Source organism: Bufo gargarizans, chromosome 3 (assembly GCF_014858855.1).
Source record: "Bufo gargarizans isolate SCDJY-AF-19 chromosome 3, ASM1485885v1, whole genome shotgun sequence".
Lineage (NCBI taxonomy): Eukaryota > Metazoa > Chordata > Amphibia > Anura > Bufonidae > Bufo > Bufo gargarizans.
In genome coordinates, this window is record NC_058082.1 from 594,882,051 (window position 1) to 594,900,102 (window position 18,052).

General features: G+C 40.4%; 1 protein-coding gene across 1 annotated transcript in view; it reads left to right on the top strand.

The window, feature by feature from the left end:
• GRIK1 (glutamate ionotropic receptor kainate type subunit 1) overlaps positions 1–18,052 on the top strand; it is a 248,600-nt gene that overhangs the window by 162,685 nt on the left and 67,863 nt on the right. Inside the window, exon 11 of the mRNA XM_044287731.1 lies at positions 14,864–14,982. Coding sequence (XP_044143666.1) covers positions 14,864–14,982 — 119 coding nt within the window. The remainder of the gene's footprint in view (positions 1–14,863; positions 14,983–18,052) is intronic.

Here is an 18,052-nt window from a genome sequence, read left to right on the forward strand (position 1 = left end):
TCTTCGAAGTAGATAATGCAAATGCCAATCAAACAAAGAAAAACAATGGAGTACAAATTGTACAATAAATTTACAATGTAGATGATATTACAATATGCTGCTTTCCATATCTAGGTGCCTGATTGATGACTGCAGGTTCGGTTCCTAGTAATAAGCTGTTGTCATGGGAAGAAACCGCAGCCATGACAAGGAATGCACAATACAGGGTTATCCTGTGTTTTCCATAAAGGAAGCTACTCACTGAAGCGGCTTTCCGCTGTAATTGAGGAGGGTCCTGAGGGGGAGACAACTCTGTGCAAGAGTATATGTTTCACACAGGCTACTCTATGTGACCTTTGGAAAAAAAAGAGTGCAGAGCTGGTGTTTCCTGTGTTATTGGGCGCAGAGGACTTGTGCAGGCTGCCTTCTCCAGAGGAAATGCATGGTTTGCAAACAAGGTGTGAGGAATTGGTCCAGTGGGTAAAATAAACATTAGGCTTAGTGGCAAAATCTGACACCCCAATTTTATTATAGCTATTAGGTCCTCATATTTTATTCAGCCCATATTCCCTATTATCCACTTTCCTACTATGCCACCGCAGAATTATAGTCAGCAGTAGGGTATTTAAACATTGTGCCTGCTCTGGAGCGAGCACCATAGCTGCCGGGTTTTTGCTGTATTACACACTCGGAAGTAATGTGTGCGATCGGCGATAACACCATTTGCAGACATTTGATCCCTCAGATGCCACGGTCAATTGTAAACACGGTATCTGAGCAGTTTTCACCTATGCGGAAATGGGGGGAACTGTTCATTCACTGTGGTAGCCTCGTGCTTGCCTACCACAGCTATGTTTCAATGGAGCACTGCCGATGACAGGGCTCCATAGAGACCTATCGAATCTCCCATACACTGCAATGTTAAGTTATTAAATTATTGCAGTCTATGGGAGAAACGATAAGATGATCGCATGTTAAAGTTCCAAGGGGCAGCAAAAAAACGTATTTAAAAAAAAAAGTTTAAAAAAAATATACAAAAAAATTTAAATGTCCCCTTTTCCCCATAATACAAATAAATAATAAAAGGAGTAATCATAGCCACCGCCATGTCCCAAAATGCCTGTACTATTAAAATATAAATTTATATATCCTATACAGTTAATGGCGTAAAGAAAACTAGAATAATGGCCAGTTTTTTATTTTTTTTCACTGCTTTATATCCCAAACAATAATTGAATACAAAGTGATCAAAAACTCATACACACTCCAAACAGTTAAAGGCGTCAGAATATGACAATGCCAATAAAAAAATATAGTTTTTTTTATTTTATTTTTTAAGTATTAAAACAAAATAAAAACTATATAACCATGGTATCGTAGGTAACTGGTCAGTTTTACCGCATAGGGACAGCCGTAAAAATTAAACCCATAAAACTGACACAATTGGGCCGGGTTTTTTTATTTTTTTATTTTTTTATTTCACCTGATTTGAATATTTTTTTCCAGATTCCCACTACATTGTATGTAATATTAAATTGTGCCATTAGAAAGTGCAACTTATCTCTCAAAACATAAGCCTTAATACAACAATGTGAATGGAAAGATAGAAAAGTTATTACTCCAGGAAGGCAGCGAGTGAAAATGAAAATGCAAAAATAGAAAATTGCCTGGTGATGAAGTGTTTAAGGACAACCGCTTCATAGGGGTATTCCAGGTAGCAGCAATTAGCTCTCATTAACTCCAATGTCCATCCATCTTTCACTTTGTAATGTACTGTATTTACCATTTCTCCCCAATCCAGAATGCACTCACATGATCACATCCATTCTCCTCTCTCCAGCTTCCTCGGACATCACATCCATTTTCTTGCAGCCAGGTCTTCTCATCTGTCCTGTGTTCGGCAACGAGAATGCTCATCTAGTTAGCGTGGATGCGTTGTCGGCGTGGCCCTCCTGTTTGCCTTTAGTGAAGCCTGTAGTGAGTCTCTTTTGTTGAGGAGAGCTCAACAGCGCATGCACCAGATCTGCCCTGCTTCACTACAGGCCAACAGGAGATATGGGTCTATGGATATATCCATGTAGCAACCTAGACACATTCATGTGCCTTTTATCATTATGCATTGTCCTAAGCATCGGGCTGGCCCACCAGAGTGCCAGAGGATCCTCCGGTGGGCCAGCCTCTGATACCATAGTGCGTCCTAAAGGTCCAGGAGAAAACAATATCATTTCAAGCTTCCTTTGGAGCCAATAACTTGACAGTAGTGTCTCTCTCTTTGAATCAAAATCTATTAGACTTTATCAATTATATGGTTTTTGGGCCCTGAGAAAAATTTCCCCTGCAGGACCCAAGGAACCCCAGTCGGACTCTGATTGTCCACCCTAGCATAGCCCCATGAGAGAACAAATCTCGGCCTCCCACAGGATCAGCACACTCATCTCTTGATATCATCATTCCCAGTTTATGGTGCTGCCAATGTCAGTACAGTAAGAAGCTAAGGCCATGTTCACATATTTTCTATTTCATCTGGTCTGCTCCATCATAGGACTTGAACAACGAAGATAACGGAAGTGCCAGATGCAGCACCTAACTGACACTAATGGCACCATATGGACCCCATTGGGGTCCATCAGGTTTACATTAGGGAGTCCAGTATTTTTCCAGACAAAATGTGAGTAGGACTTTTGTCTGATATTTTTGACGGAATTTGTGACAGAGGTTCCTAACAGAGGGATCTGTACTCGCAGTAGGGTTGGCAATGGCAGATTTTCACAGAGACAGCAGTTTTATAGTCCAAACTGTGCTTTATTTGGTCACTTTGCCATAACAGAGTGGCATCCAAGTTATAGCGTCACTCGGAGTGGTGAAGTTATAGCACAAGCATAACATAACATAAAGAAAAAATAAATACTTGTCCATCTGGGCTATACGTAATACACAGGCGATTCCTGTTTCACCTATCACTGTTCACACCAGGGGAGATCCAGCGTCACACAGCCATTCAGCAGACTTCTGACTATGACCAACATGCAGGGCGGATTAGCCATAGACCTTACAGGGAAATTTCCCGGTGGGCCACCTGGGCCCTCCTTAAGGCCGACCAGTGGAAGTTTTTGGGGATGTATTTTGTGCTTCTGGTATTTGGCTCTGTTGGGGTGGTATAATGTGCCACAATATAGTATTGCTGCCCCTGCCTTCCATCAATTTGGACCCAACTACAAAAGGGGGCCACTTTTAGTATTTTTTCCAGGGACACTTTAAGTTCTCAGTCCGCCCCTGCCAACATGACACATTGGGGGGATCACGGTCCAACAGTTCTCCTCACTGTGACCATACGATGCCTCTCTCCAGGCTTCAATCCCCCCTTTGGTCCAACAACCCTCCTGGCTTCCTTCTCCCCAGACTGGCATTCCGAGGTCTGCTTTATTTTCCCAGTGATGATCCCCACAGGTCTCACCTGGGATCACCTCAGGCTAGGGTGAAAACCTGTAATGGAAGAGTGTGGACTGGGAAATCCCACTACCAAACCTATCTCCCAATCCAAAGAAATCCAGCCCATAAAAACTAAACAAAGAGCTCCAGCAGATTTAAATCTGCTGAAGCAAATGCATCTTTCTGGATTTCAGATACCTCACCCAGCTGAGGAACCTGTGTGAGATATACACTCCCTCCACTAATTTACCGTACACATCACCACAAGAGTTACAGCACGGATGTGACACAGCCTAACTTTGTAATATGCTTTAGGCTACATGCACACGACCGTATGTGTTTTGCAGTCCGCAAAAAAAACAGATGACATCCGTATGCCATCCTTTTTTTCTTTTTTGTTTTTTTTTGCGGATCTATTGTAACAATGCCTAAAACGGAAAAGAAAAGGACATGCTCAACATTTTTTGCGGGGCTACGGAACAGACATACGAATGTGTATAGTACACAGTGTGCTGTCAGCATTTTTTGCACCCTATCCGCCAAAAAAAAAACACGGAACGGACACGGAAACAAACAACGTTCGTGTGCATGTAGCCTTATACTAATGTGCATGAAAACATATTACATGTATTGAAGCTCCAATGGAAAAAATATATATTATATGCGTTGATATGTTTTTTTTCCTGAGAAAGCAGTTTGTCTCTTTTTTCACATTTGACTTATTTTCCTTCTACTAGAAATGCAGCATCTTTTCAGCAATCACTGTGATAAATAGCCCTACCCTATGCAGAGTAACTACAGTAATTTCATATGCACATGAGACCAGCTTGGAGAACAAACCCGATGCATTGCTTTGTATGAGGAAAACACAAAAAAAAAATATCTGTTTCCATTTGGCTTTCAAAGTCATCTATGAATATTTACTTGTTAATTAGTGGGTTTATTACAATCTGGCTTCATTACTCTAGCTAAACTAAGCCCCCTGAGTTATAAGAGTTAATAAATTTACAGATCAATCATAGTGTTGAAACAGTAATTAAAATGTATTCGGTATGACATTGGCAATTATAAGCGTTTTGCAATTATAAAGGCCATAGACATGCTTTGGGAAGGAGCAGAGAAGCGTGTCCCGGCTGGCTCGCCAATTATTGCCTAGACTCAAAGGTTCCATTTTTTAGCTCTATCTGTACCAAGAAATTATATATTTTTTTAATTCATGGAATTAATGAATGAATATGTTACCTAAGATTATCCATTCACAATCCCTTTAACTACAGCCGGAGGGCATGTTTGCTATTTCCCCAGAGAAGATTTGTAATTTTATACCACTTAGGGAGAAGTCTTCTTATCTCTTATTTGCTATATGCATCTGCTTCTGTTAATTGTGGTAATGACTAGAGAAGTGCTCCATGGGTAGTGTTAGAAATTCATTATCATCCAAATCATTATGGTAAAATACCAGGCCTTTTTTTTATTTTTATTTTTTATTACAGGATATATTTGAAAGTAATACAGGCTGATAAGGAACAAGTATTTTTTTTTTATCCCTTGGCTATTACGTCTATATAGTTAACCCATTTATGTCAGTATATTATATATTTTTTAAAACGCCTCTTGTAACTAGCCAATCACTGGTGGGCCTATAAATCACCTCATCTAAAATCGATTGTTATTGGCAAAGGAAGCTGTTCATTTTGGAAAGTGCAGCGTAACAAGGTAATTATTGGAATTCAGTTGGCCCCAGTTGATTACAATGGACAACATGAGTCGAATCTAAAAGGTTTTGTGCAGGATTACAAAAATATGTCTAGTTTCTTTAAAAAGAATAGTGCCACACCAGTCTACAGGTTGTCAGTGGTATTGTAGACCAACTCCGCTCATGGTCAGGCAATGAATGTTTCATTCCCAGTAATTGCCTGCAATAGTTGGCCAGTGTCCATCTGCTGGTGGCCCACAGACTGCTAGTGGATAGCTGGCAGTGCCCTCCTCTATTTTCCGATATGTAAATGCTAAGGAATTGCTCAGAGCCAGATCAAGGTCTTTGGAGGCCTTTGCGTACAATTTTGGTGGAAGACCCCCCCCCCCCCCCCCCTAGTAGTGTTGGACGCGAATATTCGAATCGTGAATTTTAATCGTGAATATCGCCATTTAGAATATAGTGCTATATATTCGTATTCTCAAATATTCTAGTTTTTTTTTTTATCAGTAACCTCCCTTCTTGCTTGTGGGCCAATGAGAAGGCTGCAATGTCTTTGTCTGAGCTTAGCAACATCCCTAGCAACCAATAGGAAAGTTGCCTCCCCCTTACTATATAAGAACCTCCCCAGCAGCCCTTCTATGCAGTATTTTGCAGATCTGAGAGAGACAGCAGTGTCATTGCTGTGCTCTGTGCTTTCCTGGGTCATTACATTAGATGGTTAGCTAGCTCATATATATAATACAGATAGTTAGTGGGAGATGTCAGTGTAGGTTAGATAGTGATATAGTGTAGCTGATAGGTTCCAGTGCAGGGTGTTAGGTAGTGTGATAGGAATTACTGTTTCTCTGCTGTCCATACATACATGCTACATACATAGTGCTGTGATGTCACAAGTTCACACCAATATTTAGTGCACCAATCACTAATAAGTAGTCAGACCTGCTAAAATGTGAAGTTGCGCGTATTGCGCAAAAATAGGCGCATCATTAATTGCCGATTTGCGCAATCGCAAATATATTGGAGCACTCTATCTGCATATAAAGCTATTGTAATGTTCTGCCGTGCCAACCATTTTCTCCTGTCTCAGGAAGCCTCTTTCAGCTTGAAAAATGTAGCAACAGTGACCCACGCCTGTATTGTGCGCTCATTACACGAATATTACAGTGCTGATTTTCGCAAGCAAGAAAATAATCGCGAATTTGCAAATTTATGATGAATATTTGCCCAAATATTTGCAAAATATTGCGAATTCGAATATTGCCTCTGCCGCTCATCTCTACCCCCTAGTAACTGTACTTTAAAATGCATGGCTAACAACAATTTAATATGCATAAGGGCAACCCCAATATTCCCCTAAAAAGAAATTAAAGGTTACGGATGCCTTTGGGGCATTTTTTAAAAACAATTATTATTGCATTTTACTCATTTAGGATCATTTTAATCCTTTTTTTCAATGGTCTTTATTAAAAAAAATGTTCAGCCGCTTTTGAATTACAGGGATTAAAAAAAAATCTGTCTGTTTGCAAAGTATCACTTCTCAGTCCCGTGAGCTGATGGCCCATATGAAGCCTTATCTCTGATCTCCTGACCTCAAGAAGCACTCATTTAAGCCATATTCCTATCAGTTTGATGAAAGTTTACCTGTAATGAATGCTTATGAGGCCAGGAGATCAAAGATAAGGCTTCACATGGGCTGTCAGGGTGTTACTCTGCAGACAGATTTTTTTTAACCCTTGTAACTCAAAAAATGGCTGTACATTGTTAATAAAGACTAATAGAAAAAACTATTTTAGCCCAAACTTAGTAAAATGCAATCATAAAAAATTGTCCATAGCCTTTAAGGATCAGCATGTTGTATTTAGCATGAATGCTTATTCCTTTTCCACAATCGACATGGCTTATCTCTAGTAAGCAGTGCAGGTGGCGAAAAGAACTGTGCTATGACCCTTAGTAATAAGTATTTTTAAAAGCTGCAAAATCAACTCTTCTACCAGATATGAAATATTTATATTGTTGAAGGTACACTGTTTTTAAAGGCATTTTTTTTATTTATTATTGCATTGTACTCATTTTGAGCGAAAAATAATTTTTTAAATTGATCTTTATTAAATATATGAAGCCCTTTTTTCTGTACAGAGCTGAGATGCTAGTAGCAGCCTCTAGATTTTCTTTCTTTTCCGTCAGTTGGGGAGCAGACGGGCTCCTTATCTCTGCTCTCTGACATTATAAACACTCATTATAGCTCAGTTCTTATCTTACTGATAAGAATGTGGCTTAAATAAGTGTTTATGACCTCTCAGTAGTTTAGAGATAAGGTTTATTGGATGACCGGCACAAAGTGAAACTACCAATCACACAGAAAAACAATTAATCTTTTGTGACAGAGCGGTTCAATATTTTTAATAAAGACCAATTGAAAATATGATTCTTAGCCAAAAATTTGTAAATTTTGTCCCGGTACTTAAGGACACATGACATACCGGTACGTCATGTGTAGTTCCGATCACCGCAGCCCGGCGGGCGGTGAACGGAACAAGTTGCCTGCTCAAACAAATCATTGAGCAGGCACCCTGGGACAATGCTCGTGACCCCCCCCCCATGTCATCAATTCAGACCTGCGGTTTGCGGCTTTTAGGGGAGTTGCGGTGGGCTGTCGGCGGTGCCATCGGGTCCCCGTGCGGCTGTATGGAAGGCAGCGCAATGCCTTCCTTAGGCATCGGCGCTGCCTTCCGGTGACAAGCCTGTGAGATCCAGCCAATACAGCAAATGCATTGGAATGCATTGTAAAGGGGATTAGACCTCCAAAAGTTGAAGTCCCAAAGTGGGACAAAAAAGAAAGTGAAAAAAAAAGAAAAAAAAAAGTTTTTCCCCCTAAAAATTCAAAGTTTGAAGTAAAAAAAAAAAAAAATGTCATTTTCCCCAAATAAAGTAAAAAAAAAATTGCTAAGAAATAAGAAAAAAAAAGTTGAACATAATAGAAATCGCCGCATCCATATTGACCGGCTCTATAAACCTATCACATGGCCTAACCCCTCAGATGAACACCATAAAAAATAAAAACTGTGCTAAATAGACCATTTTTTTTTCACCTTACATCACAAAAAGTACAACAGCAAGCGATCAAAAAGGCGTATGCCCACCAAAATAGTACCAATCTAACCGTCACCTCATCCCGCAAAAAATTAGCCCCTACTTGAGACAATCGCCCCAAAAAAATAAATATATATCACTCAGAATATGGAGACACTAAAACATAATTTTTTTTGTTTTAAAAAAGCTGTTATTGTGTAAAACTTAAGTAAATTAAAAAAGTACACATATTAGGTATCGCCGCGTCCGTAAGAACCTGCTCTAAAAAAATATCACATGAACTAACCCCTCAGATGAACATCGTAAAAAAATAAAAAATACGGTGTTAAAAAAGCCTTTTTTTGTCACCTTACATCACAAAAAGTGTAATAGCAAACGATCAAAAAGTCATATGCACCCCAAAATAGTTCCATTCAAACCGTCATCTAATTCCGTAAAAAATTAGACCCTTTCTAAGATAATCACCCAAAAACTGAAAAAACTATGGCTCTCAGAATATGGAGACACTAAAACATGATTTATTTATTTTTTTGTTTAAAAAATGATATTATTGTGTAAAACTTACATAAATAAAAAAAGTATACATATTAGGTATAACCGTGTCCATAATAACCTGCTCTATAGAAATATCACATGACCTAACCCCTCAGGTGAATACCGTAAAGAAAAAAAAAATAATCGTGTTAAAAAAAGCCATTTTTTGTCACCTTACATCACAAAAAGTGTAATAGCAAGCGATCAAAAAGTCATACGCACCCCAAAATAGTGCCAATCAAACCGTCATCTCATCCTGCAAAAATCATACCCTACCCAAGATAATCGCCCAAAAACTGAAAAAACTATGGCTCTCAGACTATGGAAACACTAAAACATGATTTGTTTTTGGTTTAAAAATGAAATCATTGTGTGAAACTTACAGAAATAAAAAAAATATGCATATTAGGTATCACCACGTCCGTAATAACCTGCTCTATAAAAATATCACTTGTCCTAACCCCTCAGGTGAATACCGTAAAAAAAACGGTGTAAAAAAAGCAATTTTTGGTCACCTTACATCACAAAAAGTGTAATAGCAAGCGATCAAAAAGTCATACGCACCCCAAAGTAGTGCCAATCAAACTGTCATCTCATCCCACAAAAATCATACCCTACCCAAGAAATTCACCCAAAAACTGAAAAAACTATGGCTCTCAGACTATGGAAACACTAAAACATGATTTTTTTGTTTCAAAAATGAAATCATTGTGTAAAACTTACATAAATAAAAAAAGTATACATATTAGGTATCGCCGCGTCAGTAATAACCCGCTCTATAAAAATACCACATGATCTAACCTGTCAGATGAATGTTGTAAATAACAAAAAATAAAAACGGTGCCAAAACAGCTATTTCTTATTACCTTGCCTCACAAAAAGTGTAATATAGAGCAACCAAAAATCATATGTACCCTAAACTAGTACCAACAAAACTGCTACCATACCCCATAGTTTCTAAAATGTGGTAACTTTTTTGGAGTTTCTACTCTAGGGGTGCATCAGGAGGGCTTCAAATGGGACATGTGTCAAAAAACCAGTCCAGCAAAAGATGCCTTTCAAAAACCATATGGCGTTCCTTTCCTTCTGCGCCCTGCCTTGTGCCCGTACAGCGGTTTACGACCACATATGTGATGTTTTTATAAACTACAGAATCAAAGCCATAAATATTGACTTTTGTTTGGCTGTTAACCCTTGCTTTGTAACTAGAAAAAAAAATTAAAATGGAAAATCTGCCAAAAAAGTGGAATTCTGAAATTGTATCTCTATTTTCCATTTATTGTTGTGGAACACCTAGAGGGTTAATAAAGTTAGTAAAATCAGTTTTGAATACCTTGAGGGGTGTAGTTTCTAGAATGGGGTCATTTTTGGGTGGTGTCTATTATGTAAGCCTCACAAAGTGACTTCAGACCTGAACTTGCCCGTAAAAAGTGGGTTTTTGAAAATTGCTGAAAAATTTCAAGATTTGCTTCTAAAGTTTTAAGCCTTGACACATCCCCAAAAAATAAAATGTCATTCCCAAAATGATCCAAACAGAAGACATATAGGGAATGTAAAGTAATTATTTTTGTAGGTATTATAATGTATTATGAAGTATGAAAATTAAAACTTGGAAATTTGCTAATTTTTCCAAAGTTTTGGCACATTTGGTATTTTTTTATGAATAAAAATGAATTTTATTTACTCCATTTTACCTGTGTCATGAAGTACAATATGTGACGAAAAAACAGTCTCATAATGGCATGGATAAGTCAAAGCGTTTTAAAGTTATCACCACATAAAGTGACACCGGTCAGATTTGCAAAAAATTGCCTGGTCCTTAAAGCAAACCTTTCACCTCATTTTCACTTTATAAACCAGCAACAGTACCTTATAGATTATCTTGAGTGTGTTGTTATCCATGTTACTGCCGCTTTCCTGCTCTGTTTATTCATAAAAAAATCGTCTTATAAAGTTCACATTTCGTGCTCCAACAGTCAAGCAACAAGTCAAGGGGGTAGCCCTTCCCTCTCCTCTGGCCGTACCGCCCCTGCCCTAACGCCGCCTCTATGCCTTGTAATTGACAGCCGGCTCAGTCGCCGGGACGGCGCTTCTGAATCCTGCGCATGCGCCGTCCTCCTCATTCGCCGCTCGATCCTGTCTTTCTGGCGGACACAAGCGCGACCATGTAACAGAATCACGCATGCGCCGTACGCGATGCCTGCTTGTCTGCTCTCCCTCCCGTGCGCGCGCTCCACTATCTTCAGGCGAATGAGCAGGACGGCTGCTTGACTTGTTGCTTGACTGTTGGAGCACGAAATGTGAACTTTATAAGACGATTTTTTTATGAATAAACAGCGCAGGAAAGCGGCAGTAACATGGATAACAACACACTCAAGATAATCTATAAGGTACTGTTGCTAGTTTATAAAGTGAAAATGAGGTGAAAGGTTCGCCTTAAAGTGAAAATGAGCCCGTTCCCTAAGGGGTTAAACTTCTATGTCTCTGAGCAATTACCCCTTCAGCTCTTTTCACAATTTGTCCCTGGGTTTGACTAATGTGTAGTCAGTTCACCTTTGCTTCAGCCTACCGTGCAGATCTGCTATAGACGTTATGCAAAACTAGATCGACAGAGTCTCTTCATCTTAGAAATTACTTGTTTCTTTCCCCTTCTCCTCTTTTTTCAGACAGGCACAAATTACCTACATTTTCCACTAAGTGCATATTAGGCTACTTCAGCATCACTGTCCTGATTCATAATGCATGTCGAAGGTAATCTGGCGGCCGTTGCCTTGTGTGAAAGCACGTATCAGATACTGATCACCTCCTAAGTAGTGTTACCCGTGCAGTTTGCTTCCTCAGTAATCGGTGACTTTCGAACGACTAAAGGATTTTAAGTCATTATCAGATTGCAGGTTTTGATTATGCATCAGCCGTATGCTTTAGAGATGTCCTGGAAAACCTTTCAGTAGAGGATCATTACTCCCACATAAAAACAAGTTGCAGGCGTGCTTAAGACAGAAATATGTTAGTGTCTGAATTTATCACACTGTAAAGCTGTGGATCACTTTTTAGTCAATACATGTAAGCCTGACGCCATCTCGCTTGTAATGGAGATGTTTGTTTAAGTACTGGGTTAAGGGAACATAATTCTCTTAAATGATATCTTAATTTTACTTGTATATTATAGACATATTAAATGGGTTTTCTGGGATTTTCATATTGATGACCTATCCTCAGGTTGCGAATCACGGAACTCCCACTGGTACAGCTGTTTGAAGGAGCCACAGCCTCCTCGCAGCATCCATTGAATACGCTGTGCTCGGCATCGCAGCTCACTCCCATTCACTTGAATGGGACTGAGCTGTGCCTAGGCCACGTGACCGATGAACGTTATGTCACATGGCCTAGGAAGAGGCCTAAGTGCTCATGGAGCACCGCTGCGTCTTCATAGAGCTGAGCAGCGGGGATGCCGTGAGTCGGACCCCTGCCCAATCTCTGTGACCAATTAACGTTATGTCACATGGCATAGGAAGAGGCCTAAGTGCTCATGGAGCACCGCTGAGTCTTCCTAGAGCTGATGAGCTGGGATGCCGTGAGTCGGACCCCTGCCCAATCTCTGTGACCGATGAACGTTATGTCACATGGCCTAGGGAGAGGCCTAAGTGCTCATGGAGCACCACTACGTCTTCATAGAGCTGATCAGCTGGGATGCCATGAGTCGGACCCCTGCCCAATCTCTGTGACTGATGAACGTTATGTCACATGGCCTAGGGAGAGGCCTAAGTGCTCATGGAGCACCACTACGTCTTCATAGAGCTGATGAGCTGGGATGCCGTGAGTCGGACCCCTGCCCAATCTCTGTGACCGATGAACGTTATGTCACATGGCCTAGGGAGAGGCCTAAGTGCTCACGGAGCACCGCTGAGTCTTCATAGAGCTGATGAGCTGGGATGCCGTGAGTCGGACCCCTGCCCAATCTCTGTGACCAATGAACGTTATGTCACATGGCCTAGGGAGAGGCCTAAGTGCTCATGGAGCACCACTACGTCTTCATAGAGCTGATCAGCGGGAATGCCGTGAGTCGGACCCCTGCCTAATCTCTGTGACCGATGAACATTATGTCACATGGCCTAGGAAGAGGCCTAAGTGCTCATGGAGCGCCGCTACGTCTTCATACAGCTGATCAGCGGGGATGCCTTGAGTCGGACCCATGCCCAATCTCCATCAATATGAAAATCACTGAAAACCCCTTTAATGTTATTTGAGAGTTATCAGGGGTATACATAGAGACAAGGAAGGCCTATAGAAAGATTTAAAATGGGACCGGGTTATAATTGTTCAATGTCATGAGGGTCCGGTACTTGTTGAGCCCAACTTAATTCTTCCCCTTGCTCTGGAAGAGAATGGCAGCATGGTCCTCTGGCCAGTTACCCACTGCCTTGTTTTCAAGCATTACATGCCTATGTAGAGAAGGAGTTCTGCACAGTTTCAGTCACTCATGAAAAAGGGCCCAGCAGAAGCTGGGATCTCCGTTCCATCAGCCTCATCTCTGCCTCATGCTTTGCCTTCCTCTAGATGACAAAACAGCATGACCCTTTGGCCAGTTACTGCAACTTGCACGCTAGGATTACTTGCTATTGTACAGGGGAAGCATCATACAGGTTCATTCTGTCCATAAGGATGGAGCTAAGGTCTCTTTCCTCTCTATGGATGCTCTATTGACCACATGGTCATCCTCACACAGGTCTTTCCCCCTTTAGAAGAGAAACGTGCCATAATTCATTGTCATTGTCGATTACTCACTGCCTAACATTAATGAATGATGTAGATGGGGGTGTCTATAAGGAAGGGAGGAGAAATCAGGGGTCTCCTTTCTACAGCCTCCTGGGTTGTAGCATTCATGCCTTTCCTGCCTCTAAAGAGAAAGACAGCAAGACCCACACAATCTACTTGAACGATCGTAGACAATTGTATGACGATCATTTTCTGGAGAGAGGAGGGTAGAGGAGGAGACTGCTGGATGAGAGACACACAAACTGCAGTTTTATAGCTCTGCTACACTTATCACATTTGACTCTACTTTATCTAGTAGGATGAGGCTCTACTACAGTTGATAGTGAGGTAATAAATCAGTCACTGGCTGGCAGCAGCTTCATTATGCCTCCTCCTTCTGTGTGTGAGACTGGAGATGGAGATACAGCAATAAAGCCCAGGAGGAGGCATAATTCTTTAATAAGATATATTACAAAATTTCTTATATTCACCCCTACTATTCATGTCTGAAAACCTGTTTATAACTGGCGGCACACTTTAATATTGCCATATCTGGGATGAGTTGGCCAAATGTTGGCTAGCATGGCAGTTTCAGACCAAAAATAGGCTAACTGTACATCTGACATTAGATTTTTTTCACTCTCTTTACCCACCCTTCTAAAATGGCTTGTTGCCACATAGTCAAAATTTTTGGTAATGAATAGTATTGAGCGAATTGAACCCGATGAAGTGGAATTCGATCAGAATTTCAGGATAAATGTTGATTTGACAAAAATTATCCTGATAAGATGTTTACCAAGAAAAATCTTTTTGCATATATTAAAAGAACACTCCAAGCAAAACCTATACAATGTGTTCTATCTGGATCCTGTCCTAGGGGGGAGGTGCATGACACAAGAATTCAAAGTTTACCAAAGAGGCAATGCTATCATGTTCCACCCACTAGAGAGGGGTCGTTGATCCAGGGAGTTATTCTGATTGCCTGATTGGAGTCGGGAAGGAATTTTTCCCTAAAGTGGGGAAAATTGGCTTCTACCTCACAGGGTTTTTTTTTTTGCCTTCCTCTGGATCAACTTGCGGGATGGCAGGCCGAACTGGATGGACGGGTGTCTTTTTTCGGCCTTATGTACTATGTTACTCATATCTAGTATTAGCCATAGCAAATTGTCTCGGGTCTGCCTGGAGTGTCCCTTTAAGCCTCTCCACTGATCTATTCAATGCATTTTATCTGAAAATGACAGCAAAACCTTGTGAAATGCTTCATACTGTATGTAGCAATGCTTAACCCCTTCTTTTTTTCTTCACATTGTTTAAGCAGGTTTGCCGATGCTTTGTACTTATCTGATGTTCACAGACTGTCTCTGTTAAAAACCACAGGTTCACCCCATACGAGTGGTATAACCCACACCCGTGCAACCCTGACTCAGATGTCGTGGAAAACAATTTTACTTTGCTAAATAGTTTCTGGTTTGGAGTTGGAGCTCTCATGCAACAAGGTACTAAGGTCACAACTTGATTGTCAGACACCTCCCACAGTCTGCTTGGGGCCTTCTGTGCTGGTAAACTCCACTGCCGTACCCCTATGTTACACTGTAAACCCTTATGTCAGCTTCCTGGAATGCCATGCTTTAATGTGACTTAAGCAGAGAGAGATGGCCATGCCTACTTACTGTAAATGGCAAACTCCGCAGTATAGACAACATAATGTCACGTACCTCTTGTGCCAGATGAACATCTTCCAGATGTTATTTTGTAATCTGTATAGTTTCCATTATGCAAAGAGATCTTATTATCCATTAGGTAATGATAAAAAGAAGGGCAGAGGATATTAGTGGATGGACCTTATGCAGTCTGGGCAAAAGCTTACCATTACGAGCTCTGTAAATTCAAAAACTACACTTACCTCGTTGTCTTCTTTGCGCCCATGGTCGGACTGGCCCATCAGAATACCAGAGGATCCTCCAGTGGGTCCAAGCTCTGATAATAATGGGCCCCTTAAAAAGAAGGCCCTTAAGATCCTAAATACACAGAGGGTGGGCCCTCAGAATCATTTATTCTGGTGGGCCCAAGGGACTACAGTCTGATGCTGTTTGCACAAATTTCCTAGCAGCCATGTTAGGTCTGTGTAGCTGAAGTAGTCAGTGTTAAGCTGTTTTTTAAACTTATTTTACAATTAATTCATACGTTTAACATTTGTTTGGAGAAACCCTAAAAATCAGAAACCCTCTTCGATATCACACAAGAATATTTCACAACCTCCTTGGGATTATGAGGTATTTTCATTTTTTCACAGCAAGGGAAATCATCAGACTTCAAGACTTACCATAAGCTCAGTGGAAGGTTAAAATTGGGAGATGGCTTACCCATGTTCATCACTGGGTGGTAGTTAGGATCGCTATAGAGTTCCTCACAGATGAGTCGCTCTAAAGATGCTGACCTCAGACATTGTGTTCATTTATTTTGTATAGAGGCAAAATGGTAAAACATTGAGTTCTCCTATTCTTTGTAGACATTTTTGTGGATAAACAGTAGCTTACCATGAAAGGTTCTTTCGGAGTCCTTGTGATCCATCTCTCATACGTTTTCTTTACATCATGCTACCCTCTAAACTTTTTTAGCTAACTTTGTACTACAGTTGTTCTTTAGGAGATATTTCTCTGGAGGATGAGGGGTAAACTGGCCCTGTCATGATAATGAGCACAGCTTGTCCAATGGGTTCAAGTAGAGATTATGGTGGGATTATTATGTACCAGTTCTGTGTAGTTGGGTGGTGGGCCTCCAGTATCGTCTTCGCTTATAGGCTCCAGGAAGTCCAGTCTGACCCTTGTTAGAAGGCACTTGCTAATACTGCAGTTATCACATCCAACTAATGGCTTGATCAGAGAGGGTGGGACGTTAAGACAGAGAGTATTCTTACTGATACTCTCCTGCTTGAATTATGCATCAAGAAAATCACTGTACAAATAATGCACTTCATAATACATTTTGGATGCTTGTCTCTTACAACTCAACACCCAAAATAGTCATAACTTAGCTGCAATACCACTGTGAATTTTATAAACCTGGACAGACTCTTTAAATGTAAACATATAGGGCACAACCTAAACCACCTTAACTTCACCCAGATCCATCCAAACAGGTAAGTCTCATCTGTATACAGCCTGCTAAAGTACACAAAAGGTAATTCAGGGTAGGGTAGGATTCTGGATATTTTAACCATAAAGTTAATGTACGTACAAATAGTAGTAAAGAAGAAACCATCTTGCAAGGGCAAAACTGTATATATTTTTCATTGTACAAACCCTATATTAAAAAGGCTCATCTCTAATATCTCATGCAGATCAGAGGACAGGTTGTATTATAGCAGTAATCCTGAGTGCACAACGTCCTGTATGATGATCACTATCTATGACATAAATTATAAATGATCTTATCCCAGGAGCGGAATGTAACAAGACATCACCCAGACTCATCAATCACAACTGTCCAATAACTTCTGTAAAGGAGAGAATGTAACCAATAGATTATTATTAGCAAAAAAGAATGAAGGCTGTATTAATACTACAGTAGTGAAAGTGTAGAAGGCTCTGTTGACACAACTATCATGGCTTCCAATCATTTCCTATTGAAATATTTGTAAATTCTGCTATAAAGTCCAGGGTAGATATGAATTACTGTAAAAAATTTAGCAAGCCATTTTTGATACCACTATCAGTTAGGCAACATGGCATTTAGGAGATCCACTCATGGATCAGGAAGTTTACTTCGGTCTTACTTTTCAAAAACTCTGCTTTAGTATGGGTGAGTAAAATCTTTATAAAGTTTCACTTGTCTTCGGAGATAGGGGCTAAAAATTTCTATCACATTTACATTACAAGCCTTCCACTGAGGTGCAGATGTCCTAGGATCATTTAATGCAACAACTGAGTATTACAAGCTGTTGGTTTCCACAAGCTGTTGGTGGAGGAGCTAAAAGTAAGTTCACATGGAATTCGCTGTAGAAATTGGAGACTGAACCTTGGGTTTCTACCGAGTTTTTGCATTTTGCTTGATGCAGATCCACCTGTGGCTTACCACCAATCAATGTAGAAACCTCTGTACATGCCCCCTTTTCATGAAGTCTGGAATTCTAGGGATTCCCTTAGAAAACAGTGGGGCATGGATTCTGTGTGGATATTTGCAATGATTCCATGCCGAAATCCATGGACAAAATCTAGTGTGTGAACAAGTCCTAGGGTAACCCACTTCACTGACAGCTGCAGGTGGGATTCCACGTCTCTCAGTCTTGCAAGCTGTATGGGTCAGACCTTATCTTCTTACCTTAGGGTGTTACTGGACAACATTTTTCTTATATGCCTCCACTTAGAGGAATTCAAGCCTCAGTCAATGATTTGTAGAAAAAAAAGAAAATAAATAATTCTTAATATTTTTGGGAATAAAAAACAAAAAATGTCTGCAATTCTTGTCTGTTTTCTCTCTTTAAGACAGCATAAGCGGCATAAGGTGTTACAGTAATAGGTCTTTGTTGTAGAACGTGTCCACCTTTGTGTTAGACCCTTGTTTCCA